This window comes from Cervus elaphus, chromosome 1 (genome assembly GCF_910594005.1).
Source record: "Cervus elaphus chromosome 1, mCerEla1.1, whole genome shotgun sequence".
Classification (NCBI taxonomy): domain Eukaryota; kingdom Metazoa; phylum Chordata; class Mammalia; order Artiodactyla; family Cervidae; genus Cervus; species Cervus elaphus.
In genome coordinates this window covers 35543340-35560022 of record NC_057815.1, presented here as the reverse complement: position 1 = coordinate 35560022, position 16683 = coordinate 35543340, and the positions used below count along the sequence as shown (strand labels likewise).

At 43.6% G+C, this 16683-nt stretch overlaps 1 protein-coding gene across 1 annotated transcript in view; it reads right to left on the bottom strand.

The window, feature by feature from the left end:
• Positions 1 to 7200: 7200 nt before the first annotated feature.
• Positions 7201 to 16683, bottom strand: part of C1H11orf53 (chromosome 1 C11orf53 homolog) — a 38655-nt gene continuing 29172 nt past the window's right edge. Inside the window, exons 3-5 of the mRNA XM_043920046.1 lie at positions 11612 to 11654; positions 9000 to 9298; positions 7201 to 7902 (exon numbers count right to left, since the gene is read on the bottom strand). Of these exons, the coding sequence (XP_043775981.1) occupies positions 7501 to 7902; positions 9000 to 9298; positions 11612 to 11654 (744 nt within the window). The 3' untranslated portion in view covers positions 7201 to 7500. The remainder of the gene's footprint in view (positions 7903 to 8999; positions 9299 to 11611; positions 11655 to 16683) is intronic.

Genomic DNA, 16683 nt, shown 5'->3' with positions numbered 1-16683 from the left:
AACTGTGTGTGACCCCATGGACTGTAGCCCTCCAGGCTCCTCCGTCCATGGGGATTCTCCAGACGAGAATATTGGAGTGGGTTGCCATGCGCTCCTCCAGGGGATCTTCCCAACCCAGGGATCAAACTCACGTGTCCCACACTGCAGGTGGATTCTTCACCATCCGAGCCACCAGGGAAGCCCAAGAATACTGGAGTGGGTAGCCAATCCCTTCTCCAGGGGAACTTACTGACCCAGGAATCGAACCAGGGTCTCCTGCATTGTAGGTGGATTCTTTACCCACTGAGCTACCCTCATGGGTGCCTGCTAAGTGTCTGCCCTGAGGTCCTGATCATCCCGTTGGAGTTTTTAGTAAAAGACTGAAAAATAAAATGTTGTGGACTTTAACAGGTTCTCTTGCCTCAAAATGTAATACAGGGTCCTGAGGTTTGGATGTTTAAAGGGATCTCTGAGGGACTGAGACAGACTTGGAGTGTTTTTCAAACATCCCTGCTGGTGGTCGTCTGGCCAAGGCTCCCTCTACCCTTGGGTTGAGCTGTAGGCTTGTAGATGAGCCTTGAGGAAATGGGAGCTCACTGCATGTCAGGCAGCCTGTTCCACTGCTTTAAATATAATGATTGCTGGCTGAGCCAAAATCCAATGTGTTGTGTTAGTTGAACACCATCTACATGCTTGGCCTGGTATCAAGCACCAGGAATACAAAGACACATAGTCCTGCTTTCTGCCATCAACTGCTTGGTGAGTAACGTGGATTACCTGTTCTCCCACTTCCACATTGCTGCTCCTTCATTATGCGTCTGTCCAGTACATTCATTGGTTCATTCATTCATTCAGTGAGTGTATAATGATGACCTGCTTTGACTAGGCCCAGAGCTAAGCCTGAAGAAATTATCACACTTCCTTCCACTCCTACTGTAAACCTTTTCTTTTTGAGGTTCACCATCCATAGCTTCTCTAAGTCTTCATGTATTACAGTATTTCAGATCTCTGAGCCACTGATCTTAGAAACTCTTAATTGTTCCTTGACTGTCTTGAAGTCCTGTAACACCAGATTAATGGGAATAGAATACATTTCTTTTTAAAGTTTTAAGCTGAATATTTTAACTGAAAAGTTTTGGCAGGCTTTTGTATGCAAATGACACTGCAAAGCATTATATTTTTCCCCCAAAGTAGGAGATTTTATTAAATTACACACATTTGACACATGGATATGGAAAGACTTTCAGTATAAGAAAAAGAAGGAGTTTATTCCCTCTAAATTTGACTATGGCTATAAATTCTCTTTATTAATGCAAAGTTCTTTTGTCATTCTTACTGAGGAACACTGTTACCAAACCTTGTGGGTAATATCAAGTTCCAAAAATATGGAGGAAACAGGTAGTTACTGGGATCAGTGTGAATGCTTGGTCCATATGAAAATGACCAGGAAAACTATTATACAAAGGTTATTTAATGATTTGTAGTAAGTCAAACTCTCTCCATACAACAGATTCAAAGTTTTTACTTTAAGAGACTTCCATGGGGAATGAGCATTTGATAGTTTATCATTTAGGAAGATACCATCAGATTCTTCTTGAAAAGTTCATCTTTTACTTAAAACATTTTTACTATGCAACATTTAAGACATACAAAAGCATTAAGATTACCATGATAAAAGCCCATGAATATATTATCAAGGTTAAGAAATATTATCAAGGCTAAGAAATAAGTAATCACTCATTCATGTTTAATTTTTTGAATTTTTCCACCTAAGATATTTGGTTAAGAAAGAAGGCTATTGATTTTCCTGATGTGAAGAGCTAATTCTTAGATACTATTTGTTCTATCCACATTTTTTCCTTTCAGAACTTGGACATTTTTTACCTATTTTCCTTTTGGCTTGTAATATACTGACAATTGCATATTGCAAACCCACATATCTTATTTATCAGAAATTATGAATAAAGGACACTTTAATATCAAATAAGTCATGGTCTCATCATTTACAAATAAGTATAAAAGATTTTCTTATTATTTATTTAATGTGATCTTTAGGGATTCTAATTCTTAATCTATTTATCATACTTGTTTTAGTCACACCAGATATAATACCAAATACTGAGTAACTTTTATTTCTAAGAATTCTTAGTAATATTTACAGTCTACATAGATCCTAAATGAATTCATAAAACATTTTCTGTGCTACTTCAAAGGTTCAGTAATTTTCCTTGTTAAAGACATTTAAAAATACAAAATCAATCATCTTAAATATATTACCAGTAAAACTTAATATCTAGTACTGACTGAGTTTGCAAAGAGTATGACTAAGTCAAACACTAAACCTAGTGAGGATTTTTCTCATATATCAGAACTGTCATCCACGGTGTTGGGATCTAAGTTGTTATTCATCTTTGTGGTATCATTTTTGCTCAATTTAACAAAGACTAACGGAACACCTACAACCTGCTGGACACTAAGCCAGCTTCTGAAGACATAGAATTGAAACAACCAGGAGTCTTTTCCTTGATGAGTCTAGTTAGAAAAGCCTCTTTAGCCAGAGGGTACAATTTTGCACTTAACCCCTCAAGAGTCAGCATTTATCGAGTATGGTATATAAGATGAACAGTGTGATATTGTTTTCAACAGAAGGGCTACCCGATAAAGAACTTAATGACAGAATGTAAAGAATGAGTATAGGGCCTTCCCTGGTGGTCCAATGGTTAAGAATTCTGTGTCTGGGACATGTGTTTCATCCCTGGCCAGGGAACGAAGATCCCACATGCTGCTGGGCAGCTAAGCCAGGGTGCCTCAACTACTGCGCCCGCATGCCTAGAGCCAGGCTCCGCAGCTAGAGAAGCCATTGCAATGGGAAGCCCGTGCAACGCAACTAGAGTAGCCCCACTTGCTGCACCTAGGGAAAGCCCACATGCAGCTAGGAAGGCTCAATGGAGCCAAAATAAAATGCATGAGTAAATAAAAATTTTTTAAAAATTTTAGTATTTATTTTTTGTAGAATGACTGTAATGTAATGTGACTTAAGCCTTGGACACCAATTGTTATTTCAATTCTTTAAATATAACTGATGTTTTATTTTTATGAATGTATTATTTAGATTTACATAGTGAAAATGGATCACAGAGATACTAATACCCTTATACACACACACAGACACAGACACACACACACAGACACAGACACACACAGACACACACACAGACACACACACACACAGACACACACACACACAGACAGACAGACAGACAGACACACACACATATATATACACACACACATATGTATATACACACACAGACACACACACACAGACACACACACATATACACACACACATACACACACACATACACACACATATATACACACACACATATGTATATACACACACAGACACACACAGACACACAGACACACACATATATATACACACACACACACATATATACATACACACACATATATATACACACACACACATACACACACACAGACACACACACACACATATATACATACACAGACACACACACAGACACAGACACAGACACACAGACACACACATATATATACACACATACACACATGTATATACACACAGACACATACACACACACAGACACACACAGATATATACACACATACACACATGTATATACACACAGACACAGACCCACACATACACACACACAGACACACAGACACAGACACACAGACATACACAGACACACAGACACACACACACACAGACACACACATACATACAAACACACACACAGACACACACACATATATACATACACATATATGTATATACACACAGACATACACACACAGACACATACACACATACCCATACACACACACAGACACACAGACACACAGACACACACAGACACACACACATATATACACACACACATATACATACACACATATACTTACACACACACACACACATATATATACACACACACATGCATACACAGAGACACACACAGACATACACACAGAGACACACATAGACACATACATACACAGACACACACACATATACACACACAGACACACATACACACACATATACACACACAGACACACATATATACATACACACAGAGACACACACACACACACATACATGCAAATATTTATTTTACTATTGAGGTTAGTAATTCTCCCTTTGTGGAATTCTCTGTGCCGTACTCTAGTACTGAAATCTGCCCCCGTCCACTATCGTGCCATCATATTGCATTAAATAGTAACTGAGCTGTAGCGGGTCATAATGCTCATTTACAAGCCGTTATTAAATAAATGAGATAAAGCTATGGTTTTCTTCTCTCATTCTTTGGGGTTTGTATAATATTATAAGAGAAATGCAAACACTTTCAACTACATACTATAATACCTGTATTTAGTGATTTATAGGCAATTGCCTGTATTTTAGTTTTCGCATGGGCAAATTTTGCTTTCCATTTTTTGCGGACATTATCCTCTAGGGAGATTTCCTAGCTTGAACTTGATATCACCATCTCTGCTTGCTTACTTTGTTTATTTTAAACTTGCTATTGGCGTATAAATTACTTACATTGTTGTGTTAGATTCAGGCGTACAGCAGAGTGAATCAGTTATACACATACATATATGCACTCTTTTTTAGATGATTTTCCCAACAGGTCGTTACAGAGTATGGAGCAGTTTCCTGTGCTCTACAGAAAGTTCCTACTAGTTATTTATTTTATGCATAGTAAGGTGTATATGTCAATCCCTCTCCCACTAATCTTCTGCTTATTTCACATCTTAAGGGACCTAAAAGGGATGGTGTTTTGAACCTGAGCTTTTAAATTTTCTCTCACTTCCCCAGGAAAGCTGTGAGTCTGAGAAGAGCAGGTTTAATAAGGAGAGGGAAAGGAGAAGGTGTATTTTTTTTTTTTTTGGACATCGTACGTTATTACAAAAAGGCACAGTTAAGTCTCTGGCATGCTCTAGGAAACAGAGAGTACTTGAATGGGAAATGGAATAAGGAAATAGAATTAACTTCCCTGACATAAGTTTATATCTTGGTCTCACTTTTTAACAAGTATTGTAAATTCCCGGAGAAATAAGACAGAATTAAATTAAAATACATACAGTATAGCAATACACTGGCAAGCTAAAGAGAATTCTTAAAAATTATTTCCTGTTTGGAATTATTACTACCATTCCCCACTCCCCTTGACCTTTTAGACTGGAGAACTGGAAAGGGTACTAAACAGCATATGGGCTGGTGTGTGTCTCCTTTTTTATTAATTAAATTTCCCCAACACTATGAAAGGACTTGGGTGCTCTAAGAAGGATGTAGACACCACTGGTCACTGAGCTCTACTTATCTGAGAGCCAGGTTGTGAGAAGAAGAACATGACAGGTGAGCAGAAAGCAGCAAACCAAGAGAAATAAGCATGCCTAATATTTAGTGTTATAATCAAATAAAAATTAAAGTTACAGGAACATATACTTATGATTTACACATACATTTATAATTACTGTGTTGTGTGCTACTTAGTAACACATAGAAGCGGCAGATGATTGTAGTGATTATCAATTTTATACAGTCAATCTAGAAAAGTGACTTTAAGACCCTTCCTTGTGAAGACTCCCGCACCTCCAGGGACGGCCAGATCTCCTTCTGACATGGGGCTTGTTGTCCAGGTATGAGTGAGGCTGGATGACAGATGGCTCTGCCAAAGATACTGGCAATCAGGACTAAGTTCTCCAGTTTCATCAGACTTCAGAAGGGCAGCTCCCTCTCCCATTGTAGAAGTTACCCCCTTCCACGGTAGCTCAGGGTGAATATTGAGCAAAGTAAAGATTAGACTGTGGGAAGGAGTGTGGGAGGCTGGTGACCTGGGAGAGTGCGGTCCAGCAGCTAGGGACCACCAGTGCTCCTTCCATCAACGTCTGTTCCTCTGAGGATGCTCTCCCAGGAGTGGGATGAAGGGTATGAGTAAAAGAGGCTCCTATTCAAGCATTTCTCTGGGGATGCCACAAATCAGGAGTGTGTTTGCTGAACCAGAATATACTCTTGAACACCCAGAGAAGGAGGAACATCAATTATTCACTTCTAAGTGTGAATTAATATCCGTTTTTTACTTTCTAGACTTCTAAACAGAGTGTGGGACCCTGTCACAGAGGATGCGATGGAAACTGTTTTGAGTGGCTTTGGGCCCCCAGGAGATGGAGGGAAAAAGCATTGGATTAGGAGAAACCTGAAGGGTTAGAAAAATGTGGTGAAGGGAATAAAGAAAGGAAGGTGGCGAGAAGACGAAAGGAAGATTCTGGGTGCAACCTGTGGAGCTTGACACAGGCTATGCAAAGTTAAAGTGCGTGCAGGGTGTTTATGATGGGCTTGGCCTGCAGACCAGCAGGTACATGGTGGGAATTACTGTGAGAGCTTAACTGGCAAAGGAATCCAAACCAATCAGACTTATATGAGACAGACTGATGCTTCAAATGTCAGTTTCTTCATTTATACAAAGCAAGACCTATATATTTCTGACCAGTGAGCCACCAACAAGGTCTCTCTTCAAATAGGAGCTGTGTGTACACCTGAAAGTATGTCCTTCTTCAGAGGCCCTTTGCTTCTGGCAATCTGCAGCCTGTTTTTTCTTGTCGACAGTCCAGGCCTTCTGTCTGCGTTTTCCTTATAATGCATGCGTTCTTATTTGATTATAGAATGTCCATTTCACTAATCTGCTCTGATGACTGCTGGTGTATTCCATCAGAGAAACAATATCTAGCTTAACTGATCAAAGAGGCCATTGGTCAAAGAAAGTTTTTGGCCTTTATTGTTTTTTGGATTAGCCTAATTTTTGGACATCCTGGGCTTCAGTGCAGAGTCAAAACCATATAGTTATGAAGTCATAGTGTCCTGGCTTCATCCTACTTTAATGAAAATAAAGCATTTTTTTATGGCATCACATTTGTTACTTGCAAGTTATTATTTGTTATTTGCAAGTCACTGTAAGGAGAGAAATGTATATAATACTTCACACTTTATAAAGTCACATGGTATAAAGTGCATTTTGTTTTATGCTCCCTAATCTATTTGATACCCTATGCATTATCTTTTATTGAGGAACATACACAGTACATAACTAAGAAAAATTAGACAGGCAAATCAGTATGTTTTATGAGCTGCATAAAGTTTTTAATGTAATTTAAGGAAAACTATCAGTGCTAAAATACTTCAAAGATAACAGAAGATGCAGAACACAATGGGTTATTAAATTCCCCCCAAACCTCACTGTCAGGCTGTCTATCTAGAATCTGGTCCCCGACACACAGAATTCACATTGTGGTGTGTTTCAGTGGGGTTATGGTGGGTGGATCACAAAGAAATGCCGTCATCCATTAACAAAGGGTGGCACAACGGCTTGTCCTGAAAACCCACTTCTGAAAGAACGGCCACACCACAACAGTCTGTGAACACAGAGAACTGACTTCAAGCACAGAAGTCCTCTGGTGCCCTCAGTAAGCCCTGCGGCACTCGTATGCCCCCCATGCCAGGCTCCCATCTTCTTTGGTCCATGGAGAAGCGTCCTGGAGGGCAGAGGTGTCTGCCCCCTCGTCTGGGGAGAAGGGCCCCACCTTGGGCGGTGGGTCATTGGACATTGTCATGAAAGAGGTGAAAGGGTAGGGGGCCGGGGTGGGGTACCCCTGCGTGTGGTACAGATCCTCCAGCGCATGCAGTGAGTAGGACTGAACCCCGGTGAGGGGCCCCCCGCAGCCGGCGCTCCTGTGCTGGGCGACACCTCCTGACTCCGGCTGGGAGAGGCAGCCGGTGTTGGGTGCCAAGCTCTGCAGGGCATCGGCCGGCATGGGGTCTGGCTGGCTGAGGCCTTCGGGCACCGTCTGCTCCCACGAGTCCCTCTAAGGAGGATGGAAAGGTCACTGGGGTTAGTCCCTAGGTGATGGTCTGACGGGGACACATTTCCTTCCCGACACGGGGGCTGCTGGTCTGTGTCTTCCAAAGCCTGCTTTGGAAGCACAGCCTCCCGGTGCTGCCCAAGGCCTCCTTACAGGCGGCCTCTCCTCTGCTGTGGGACAGTGAACCTTCTAGTGCCTTTCTCTAGAATTAAGTGTGTGTGTAAATAGAGTCCTTTCCCCAGAAAACATTAAAAGAGTAAATGTGAAAATAATAAAATGAACATTTAGGCAGCATTTCATCTACCCCTGGAAGGAGAAGCCTCTAAATTACCGGGTGGGCTTCTAAGGGGGCTGGGAAGACTACCCTGCCCCCAGGGAGCAAAGACCTGGAGCCTCATAGATTCGGGGCTGGAAAGGTTTAGGTCTGATTCACTGCTAGGCCACTTACTAGCTTCCTGCCTCTGAGTGCCTCACTTGGTTCATCTGTAAAATGGGGCTTTAATAACTGTACCCTAAGTTGTTGCCAGTATTAAATGAACATGTGCACATAATTCCCACTCTCTGGAGGCCTGTTTGGTCTAAAACCCCAGGCCCACAGATTCATTCCTTTGTGGTCGCAGGCTTTACAGCTTTGTATAAAAAGGTGATTCGTGTTCTTTCTTATAAACTCATCTCGGGAAGGACTGGGAGAGGAGAAGGTTCCAAAGGGGAGAAATACCGTGGGAGCGGGAGGAGCGAAGGGGAAGGAGAGAGGCGTCCTGGTGCACCTGCCCCGGGGACGGCCTCGCTGGGTCTGCGAGGTAGGTCAGTGCTCTTTTCTCAAGCGCTGGCGGAACAACGGGGGAACATCCGGGGGAATCCTTAGAGTGTTAACACAGTGGCTGAGTCCCATCCTATGCAGTCGTCCTGCCCCGACCCCTGCATAGACACAGCCTCCTACCGCGTGGCTGGCACAAATCCCCGAGGAGGGCTCTCTGGGCGTGGATCCTGGCCTCTCCCGGGGCAAGCAGACCCTTGGCTGCTGGGCGCACGGGCTGCCCAGGGCCGCGGGAACCCCGACCTTGGTGACCCCCTAAACTAAGCCTCTGCTTAGTACTCACCAGCATGAAGTGTGCGGGGTCGCTGGGGAAGGGCGGCGGCAGGAGCGGCGGCAGGGGCGAGGCGCTGAACAGGGTGCCGCTGTTGGGGGTCAGGGCCGTGGGGCGGTGGTCCCCGTACGGCTCCGGGAAGTAGGGGTCCAGTAGGGTCGCGTGGCCCTGCCCTGCTGAGGACTCGCAGCCAAAGGGCTTGGCCCCGCTTGACGTGCAGGCGTCGTTGGCAAACTGCTTGGTGTTGTGAAAGTCCGGGTCGGAGAGGAAGGATCTCCTGACACCATAGTACCCTGACATCACCGGTGAGCCTGTTGCCAAGGGGAAAACAGACGGGCAAATGTTTCCCTGGAGGAAGTCAAGGCATATCTATGGCAGCTGGGTCTTTCCACGTGTGGCATGGTGTTTCTAACTCAGAACTGACGCCAAGGCCAACATTTAAATAGATAGATGGCTTGAAAAGCATTCAATAGAGCGGCATTACCGCTTTTAAGTACTCTGGCCCCCCAAACTGATAGGTTTCAGGTTCGAGCTGCCTTTGGTAATGAGCTCACTTTACGTGGAGATATTACTGCCCAGTGTCTCTCACATACACATTTTTCGGGCACACCTTCTGTCTGTGAGGCACTCTACTAGGTAGTGGCTGGGCCAAAGAGGACAGGGTAAGAACCCCCTGGCATTTGCTGTTATCTAATGAAGCATCTTTTTCACAGCTTCTGAGCCTTGTCCCCATAGATTAAGAGGCTGCTTCTGGGGCATACTATGTGAGATTCAGTTTCTCTAGATAAGGTGACACTGACCTCACCCCGAATCAGAGGCAAGTTGTACTCTTCTTTTGATTTTTGTGTACTGACGGTGACTTGCACCTAGCAGGCAACGGAAAATGGTTTGCCTTGTTTGGCTTCTGCGAAGCCAAGTTAGAGGACCACGGAAAACGTTTTCTGGCTTTGAAGAGTCTGGTGTTATTTGCTGCCCTCTCGTGGCCAGTTTGAGTCCCCACTCAACTCCCCTGGGCCCTGCAAGCTTGAGAAGGGAAATCCTGGCACAGAAAGCCCCCCTTGGTGGAAACCTGGAGAGGCCGAAACTAAGACTCTCCTTTAAGGGAAGGCCAGTGAAATAGTCCCAGAGGAGAAGAGATGTGTTTGCTAAATGTTTTCTGAACCTATAGCTCAGTTGTATCAGGGCGCCCTGTATCATTTAGGAGCATAGACTTAAGGACTGTAAAACAGATTTTTTTCCCCCCAGCTGGTGTTGGGTGTGATCCAGTTAGCTCAGACCTACTCCCTTAACCACAAAAGAGTTGATCTGGGAGGAAGTTGTAGGTGCTTGTCTTTCCTACTTTCCACGATGGCAGTGGACTGCTTCTGAGCTTTGTCCCTGCCCACCCTGCCCACTCTTCTGCAGGGAGAGAAGACAGACTCATCAAGACCCTCCTCCTTGTTACCCTGACTCAGTTGTAGGCGACTCTCCAGACACAGCACTTAGACCCCTGCTACTCAAGGCGGCACATTGTATTGTTCTCAGTACTCTCTCGTCTGAGCGTAGTCCTCTTTCCCGTTGACCCACCAACCCTACGCGGGCAGAACTTAGATCTTATACATTTTCTGTAAACCCAGTAGTATAATACTATGTGCAACAATTCATGTAAATTTATTCATTCATTCAAAAGAAATCAAAATTCCTTGCAGAAACTTAACAGCACAATTCCACTCACTCTATTTCCATCTTAAATTCTATAGCCCCCGAATTCTAATCTGCTCATGAATTTGAAAGCTGCTGTTAGAGGTTTCATCACAAACATACTTCTCTGAAAAAAATACCTGTGCCCGTGAAAATCAATATCAAAAATAAGCTTTTGTTTCATGCTGTGAATCTATATCCATTGTAGTGGTTAAGGCTGCGAACAGCAAGGAGACTAAGTAAAAAAGGCTACCAGTCTCTCCTGTCTGCATTTCCAATTTCCAAATAAAAAAACACAGAGAAAAAGTCCTTTGCTGTTTAAACATGTATTTTTTTCTCCTTAAAAAGAGGAAGAGCCATTCCAGATAATGAGAGAGGCTGCAGAAATTTTCTTCTGTAGAATGGAGCAGATACAGCCAAATTCCAATGACAGTAAATATGATTGGGAAACATGGCATAGAGACATTCAGACATGCGGGATCTTCTCCTGCTCTAATTTCTTTCCCTTATCCAGTTCTGAAGATGACCCAAATTAGTGGGAAAACCTATGCCACTTCTGAGTTTGGAAGTGGAATTCTCCAGGCAAGAATACTGGAGTGGGTTGCTGTTCTCTTCTCCAGGGGATCTTCCTAACCCAGGGTTTGAACCGGGGCCTCCTGCATTGCAGGCATATTCTTTACAATTTGAGCCACCAGGGAAGCTGTAAAAACTGGATGAAGGGCCTAATTGCTATTATTGCTTTTGCCCAATAAGCTTATACTGGACAGAACTCATTCCAAATTCAGGAACAGCTGCCATGAGGTCTGATTTTACATTTTAAAAATAAGTATTTCAAAGCACCAAAATGTTCAAAGTCTTGTAAGGCATCTATGGAAGAATGGAAGCCTAAATGCCTGATTTACTTCAAAGGGAGGGAATCGACCCCCTTGAACTGCAATACTTACCTGGCACCGGGCCAAATGGAGACTGAGTGGAACCGACACTGCCCTGGAAGAAAGAGGGGCATGCATGTTTTATTCTTTTAAAGAATTTTAATTGGCAGATAATTGCTTTACAATACTGTGATGGTTTTTGCCATACATGAAAATGAATCGGCCGTAGGCATACATGTGTCTCCCCCCTCTTCCCTCCTCCCTCCCCATCCCGCCCCTCCAGGTTGTCTTTAGTTGCAAGTTTGAACTTAAAGATTAAGAATACATTTCACAAATTTTATTTTCTACTGCTAAGAAACTGAGAATTGACAACAAGTTGAATACAAGTACCAGAAAACGAACTTCTACAAGGGACAGAAAGAAATCAAAGTTTTAGATTCTGGTAAACATGCCAAAAAACATAGACTACGTGAAAGGAAATCATTTATCCTTTTTTTTTTCCCTCTACTGTTTGCGTTAATGAAAGTGAAATTTGCTTAGTCATCTCCAACTGTTTGCAACCCCATGGAATATACAGTTTATGGAATTCTCCAGGCCAGGATACTGGAGTGGGTAGCCTTTCCCTTCTCCAGGGGATCTCCCAACCCAGGGATTGAACCCAGGTCTCCCACATTGCAGGTGGATTCTTTACCAGCTGAGCCACAATATCCTTCTGCATATCCTTCCACAATATGTATCAGTGATTTATACAAATGGGCTTTGGACTTCCCAGGTGGCGCTAGTGGTAAAGAATCCGCCTGCCAATGTGAAAGACATGGGAGATGCAGGTTTGATCCCTGGGTTGGGAAGATCCCCTGGAGAAGGGCACGGCAACCCACTCACTCCAGTATTTTTGCCTGGAGAATCCCATGGACAGAGGAGCCTGGCGGGCTACAGTCCACAGGGTTGCAAGGACGACTGAAGCAACTTAGCACGCATATGACACACATGTTTATATAGGTACATACATACATAAATAAGGTTGTATTTGGTGTTACCATTGAATGGCCCCCTTTTAAACTGGCTGCCTCCCTGTAGAATGGACGTTTCACTAAGGGTAGAAACCTTGACTGTGACTTGTTCTCTGCATCCAGAACAGGGAGTGATTCAAAGTAGACACAATAAAAACATGTGGAATAAAAATAGCAGTTTAATGAGCATAGCAGGTTGAGGATGTTGAATTATTGTCTCCTGGAAAGATATATTGAAGTCATAATTACCAGTACCTGTGAATGTGAACTTATTTGGAAACAGGATCTTTGAAGCAGTAACTAATTAATTTAAAACGAATTTACTCTGAAGGCTTGTGGGCCCTAAATCTAATATGACTGGTGTCCTCATAAGAAGAGCGGAGACAAACACAGACGCAGAGGGGAGAAGGCAGTCTGAAGAAAGAGACAGAAATTTGAGAGCTACAGTTTCAAGCTCAGGGCCACTAAGGTTTGCCAACAACCTTCAGAAGCTGGGGAGGGGGGTTTCCCCAGTAGCTCAGCAGTAAAGAATCTGCCTGCAATGCAGGAGATCCAGGAGGCGAGGGTTCGATCCTGGGGTTGGGAAGGTCCCTTGGAGGAGGGCATGAAAACCCACTCCAGTATTCTTGCCTGGAGAATTCCATGGACAGAGGAGTCTGGCGGGCTACAGTCCATGGGGTCTCAAAGAGTTGGACATGAATGAAGCAACTAGGCACCCAAGCGCCTATGCCAGAAGCTAGGAAGAGGCAGACAAGGGTGTACCCCTAAAGCCTTCAGAGGAACTGGCCCTCCTGACAACTCGATTTTGGACTTCTAGCCTCCAGATCTGTAAGAAAATAAATTATTTTTTTAAGTTGCTTAGCTTGCGGTAATTTGTTACTGAGCCTTAGGCATGCCCTAATACAGGGCGTGATTGATGATGAAGCAGAATTCACTGCAGTGTGAGAAGGGGCCCTGTAGGAGTAAGATGGGATGAGGTGGAAACTTAAGCTGTATTAGGGATGGGGTGGGGAACACGTCCTGGGGGAGGAGATGCTCAAGCTGACTGCTGAAGGAAGGGTATCCAGGTGTGTCGAGTCTTAAAATGCCAATTCTGGCTCCAAGATGCCCAGGAACAAACTAAGTGGAAAATGTAGCTGTAAAAGTGAAGAGGTATCAACATCCACTTTTTCGGATTTGAGTTCTTAGTCCTGTCCTGACCCTGATAATCCTACAGACTCTCAAGCTTTGGAGGGATTTTATAGAGTCTTATTCACCCAGCACTCAGTGCCGAAATCCTCTCCAATGTTATTAACCCTGGGTGCATTCAGCCTTTAGTGATGGAGAACTCAGCACCCTCTGAGAAAGCCAATTTCTTCTTTGGCAACTTCTGTTACAAAGTAGGATGAAAATAGTCTTGAACTTATTTCTGATCTCCTTGGTCCATACCGAATAAGTTAAACCCTTCTTCCATAAATAGCTCTTCAAATATCTGAGAGTAACCCATCATTTCCCAACTGTCTTAATCAGACTGGGCTGATATAACAAACACCATAGACTTTGTGGCTTAAACAAGAAACACTTCTCCCAGTTATGGAGGCTGGAAGTTTGAGATCAGGGTGCCAGCATGGTTGAGTTCTTTGGGGGGCCTTCATCCTGGTTTGCAGATGGCTGTTTTCTTGCACTGCCTTCATGCGGCACAAAGAGAGATCATCTTTCCCATGTGTCTCTTCTTATAGGAGCACCAGTCCCATTCATGTGGCTAAACCCTCCTGACTTCATTACCTCCCCAAAGGTCCCATCTTAAAATACCATCATACTGGGGACCAAGGCTTTAACATATGAATTACGGAAGAAGGGGGTGAGGTATACAAGGCTTCCATCCATAGGACTAAATTGGAATTTTATCTTCTCTAGGGAAATACCCACCAAGTGGCAAGTTTTATTTTCTTGGGCTCCAAAATCCCTGAGGATGGTGATTGCAGCCGTGAAATTAAAAGACGCTTCCTCCTTGGAAGGAAAGCTATGAAAAACCTAGACAGCATATTAAAGAGCAGAGACACCACTTTGCCGACAGAGGTCTGGATAGCCAAAGCTATGGTTTTTCCAGTAGTCATGTACAAGATGTGAGAGTTGGACCATAAAGAATGCTGAGCACTGAAGAACTGTTGCTTTTGAACTCTGGTGCTGGAGAAGACTCTTGAGAGTCCCTTGGACTGCAAGGAGATCCGACCAGCCAATACTAAAAGAAAATCGCCCCTGAATGTTTGTTGAAAGGACTGATGCTGAAGCTGAAGCTCCAATACTTTGGCCAGCTAATGTGAAGAACTGACTTATTGGAAAAGACCCTGATGTTGGGAAAGATTGAAGGCAGGAGGAGAAGGGGACGACACAGGATGAGATGGTTGGGGGGCATCACTCAATGGACATGAGTTTGAGCAAACTCTGGGAGATAGTGGAGGACAGGGAAGCCTGGCGTGCTGCAGTCCATGGGGTCGCAAAGAGTGGGACACGACTGAGCGTCAGACACGGCTTAGCGACTGAACAATAGCCACTCAGAGGTAGCACGGTATTTGAAAGTGCAGACTTTGGAATGAGTGTCTATATTTGAATCCTGGCTCTGCCTCTTGTTTGCTATGTGATCTTAGGCACATGACGATTAAATATGATCTTATATGTCATGCACTGAGAATAGTTCCTGGTTTTGAGTAAGGAGGGCATAAGTATTAGCTATTATCACTCAGATGCATTTTTACGTTTCTTCAAATCTATGGTTTATTCCTGTAAACACGTCTCCATATCTGATGTTAAAGTTTTTTAAAAAATTATTTTACTGATGTAGAGTTGATTTACAATGTTGTGTTAACTTCTACTGTAGAGCAAAATGATTCAGTTATACACATTCTTTTTCCTATTCTTTTCCATTATGGTTTATTACAGGACATTGAATATAGTTCCCTGTGCTACACAGTAGGATTGTTTTTAAAATTTTACAAAATATCCATTCTATTTATAGTAGTTTGCCTCCGTTAATCCCAAACTTCTTAGTAGGTGAACAATATGTGTGGGGTCCAAGGTGAGTGTAGGTCAGGATGCTGTGATGTCTTGTACGGGAAGGAAAGGAGGTGGTGATGAATTAGAGAAGAGCTTGTGTTGGGGCACATTTTCCCATGTTGCCAGGGCCCATGTTATCTAGTGTTTCCCTCTGCTCTCCAGCTCTTTCTGGCTGGGTCTCTCCTCAAAGGCCCACGCCAGGACCCGTTCCCTCTGCCTCTTGCCTCAGCCTGGGGAAGCAGAGTGTGGCAGGGTGGTGGCTGTCCTGGGCGCTACCTCGGGGGGTGTCCTGTTGCCTTCTTGCCTCCGTTTCTGTCTGCCTGCTCCCCTTAAACTGCTCTGGCCAAGGCTGGGGCTAGGAGGGAGGCTTCCTGTGAAAGGCGGGGTGCATGTCCAGCTGGACAGACAGAATATGAGCACATCTCAGTAATGCACCAGCATCAGCCGGCCCGGCCCTGGCCTCGGCCTGAAGCGTGAGCGAAGGTTACCCTGGGCTCACGCAGTCCCTGCAGCGTCTGCCACCACCAACGCCACCGCCAATCTCCCTCCATCCCTTTTCCTTCTGCCCAGTTTTACTTATTACTGTGGAAATGCCAGCCCTGTACCCCCAATCCAGTTTTAATACCTGAAGAACTTTCATAATGACTAGGCTAATTGATTTTATTTGTTACTTGATGAAAAGAAGCCTCTTGTGTTCGTTTCCCCTACATAATTTTGCCCTTTACCTGCTGTGGAAATTAAACACTATTTCCATTCTTTATGGGCAGTCATAAAATTTTACCTTGCGCGTATTTAACAAAGCCTACAAAGAGTATCTTAAGCCTCCCACTGACAGACAAGACCCTTAGGACATTAACTCTTTTTGCTCCTCTCCTAATGTGCCTGAATATGTAATTTCTTGAATTTTTAGCTTAAACCTCCACAAATTAAACATGATTATTTTCATCATCATTTTGCCAAGTAAATATGTATTAGAATTACTACATGTTTACCATTTTCTTTGCTTATCTGTCCTCCAAACTTTTTTCTAGATTCATTGTCCTTCTTCTGAAAGAAACCTTTAGAAAATCCCTTTCCTGTAGGTGGTGGTGGTTTAGCCTC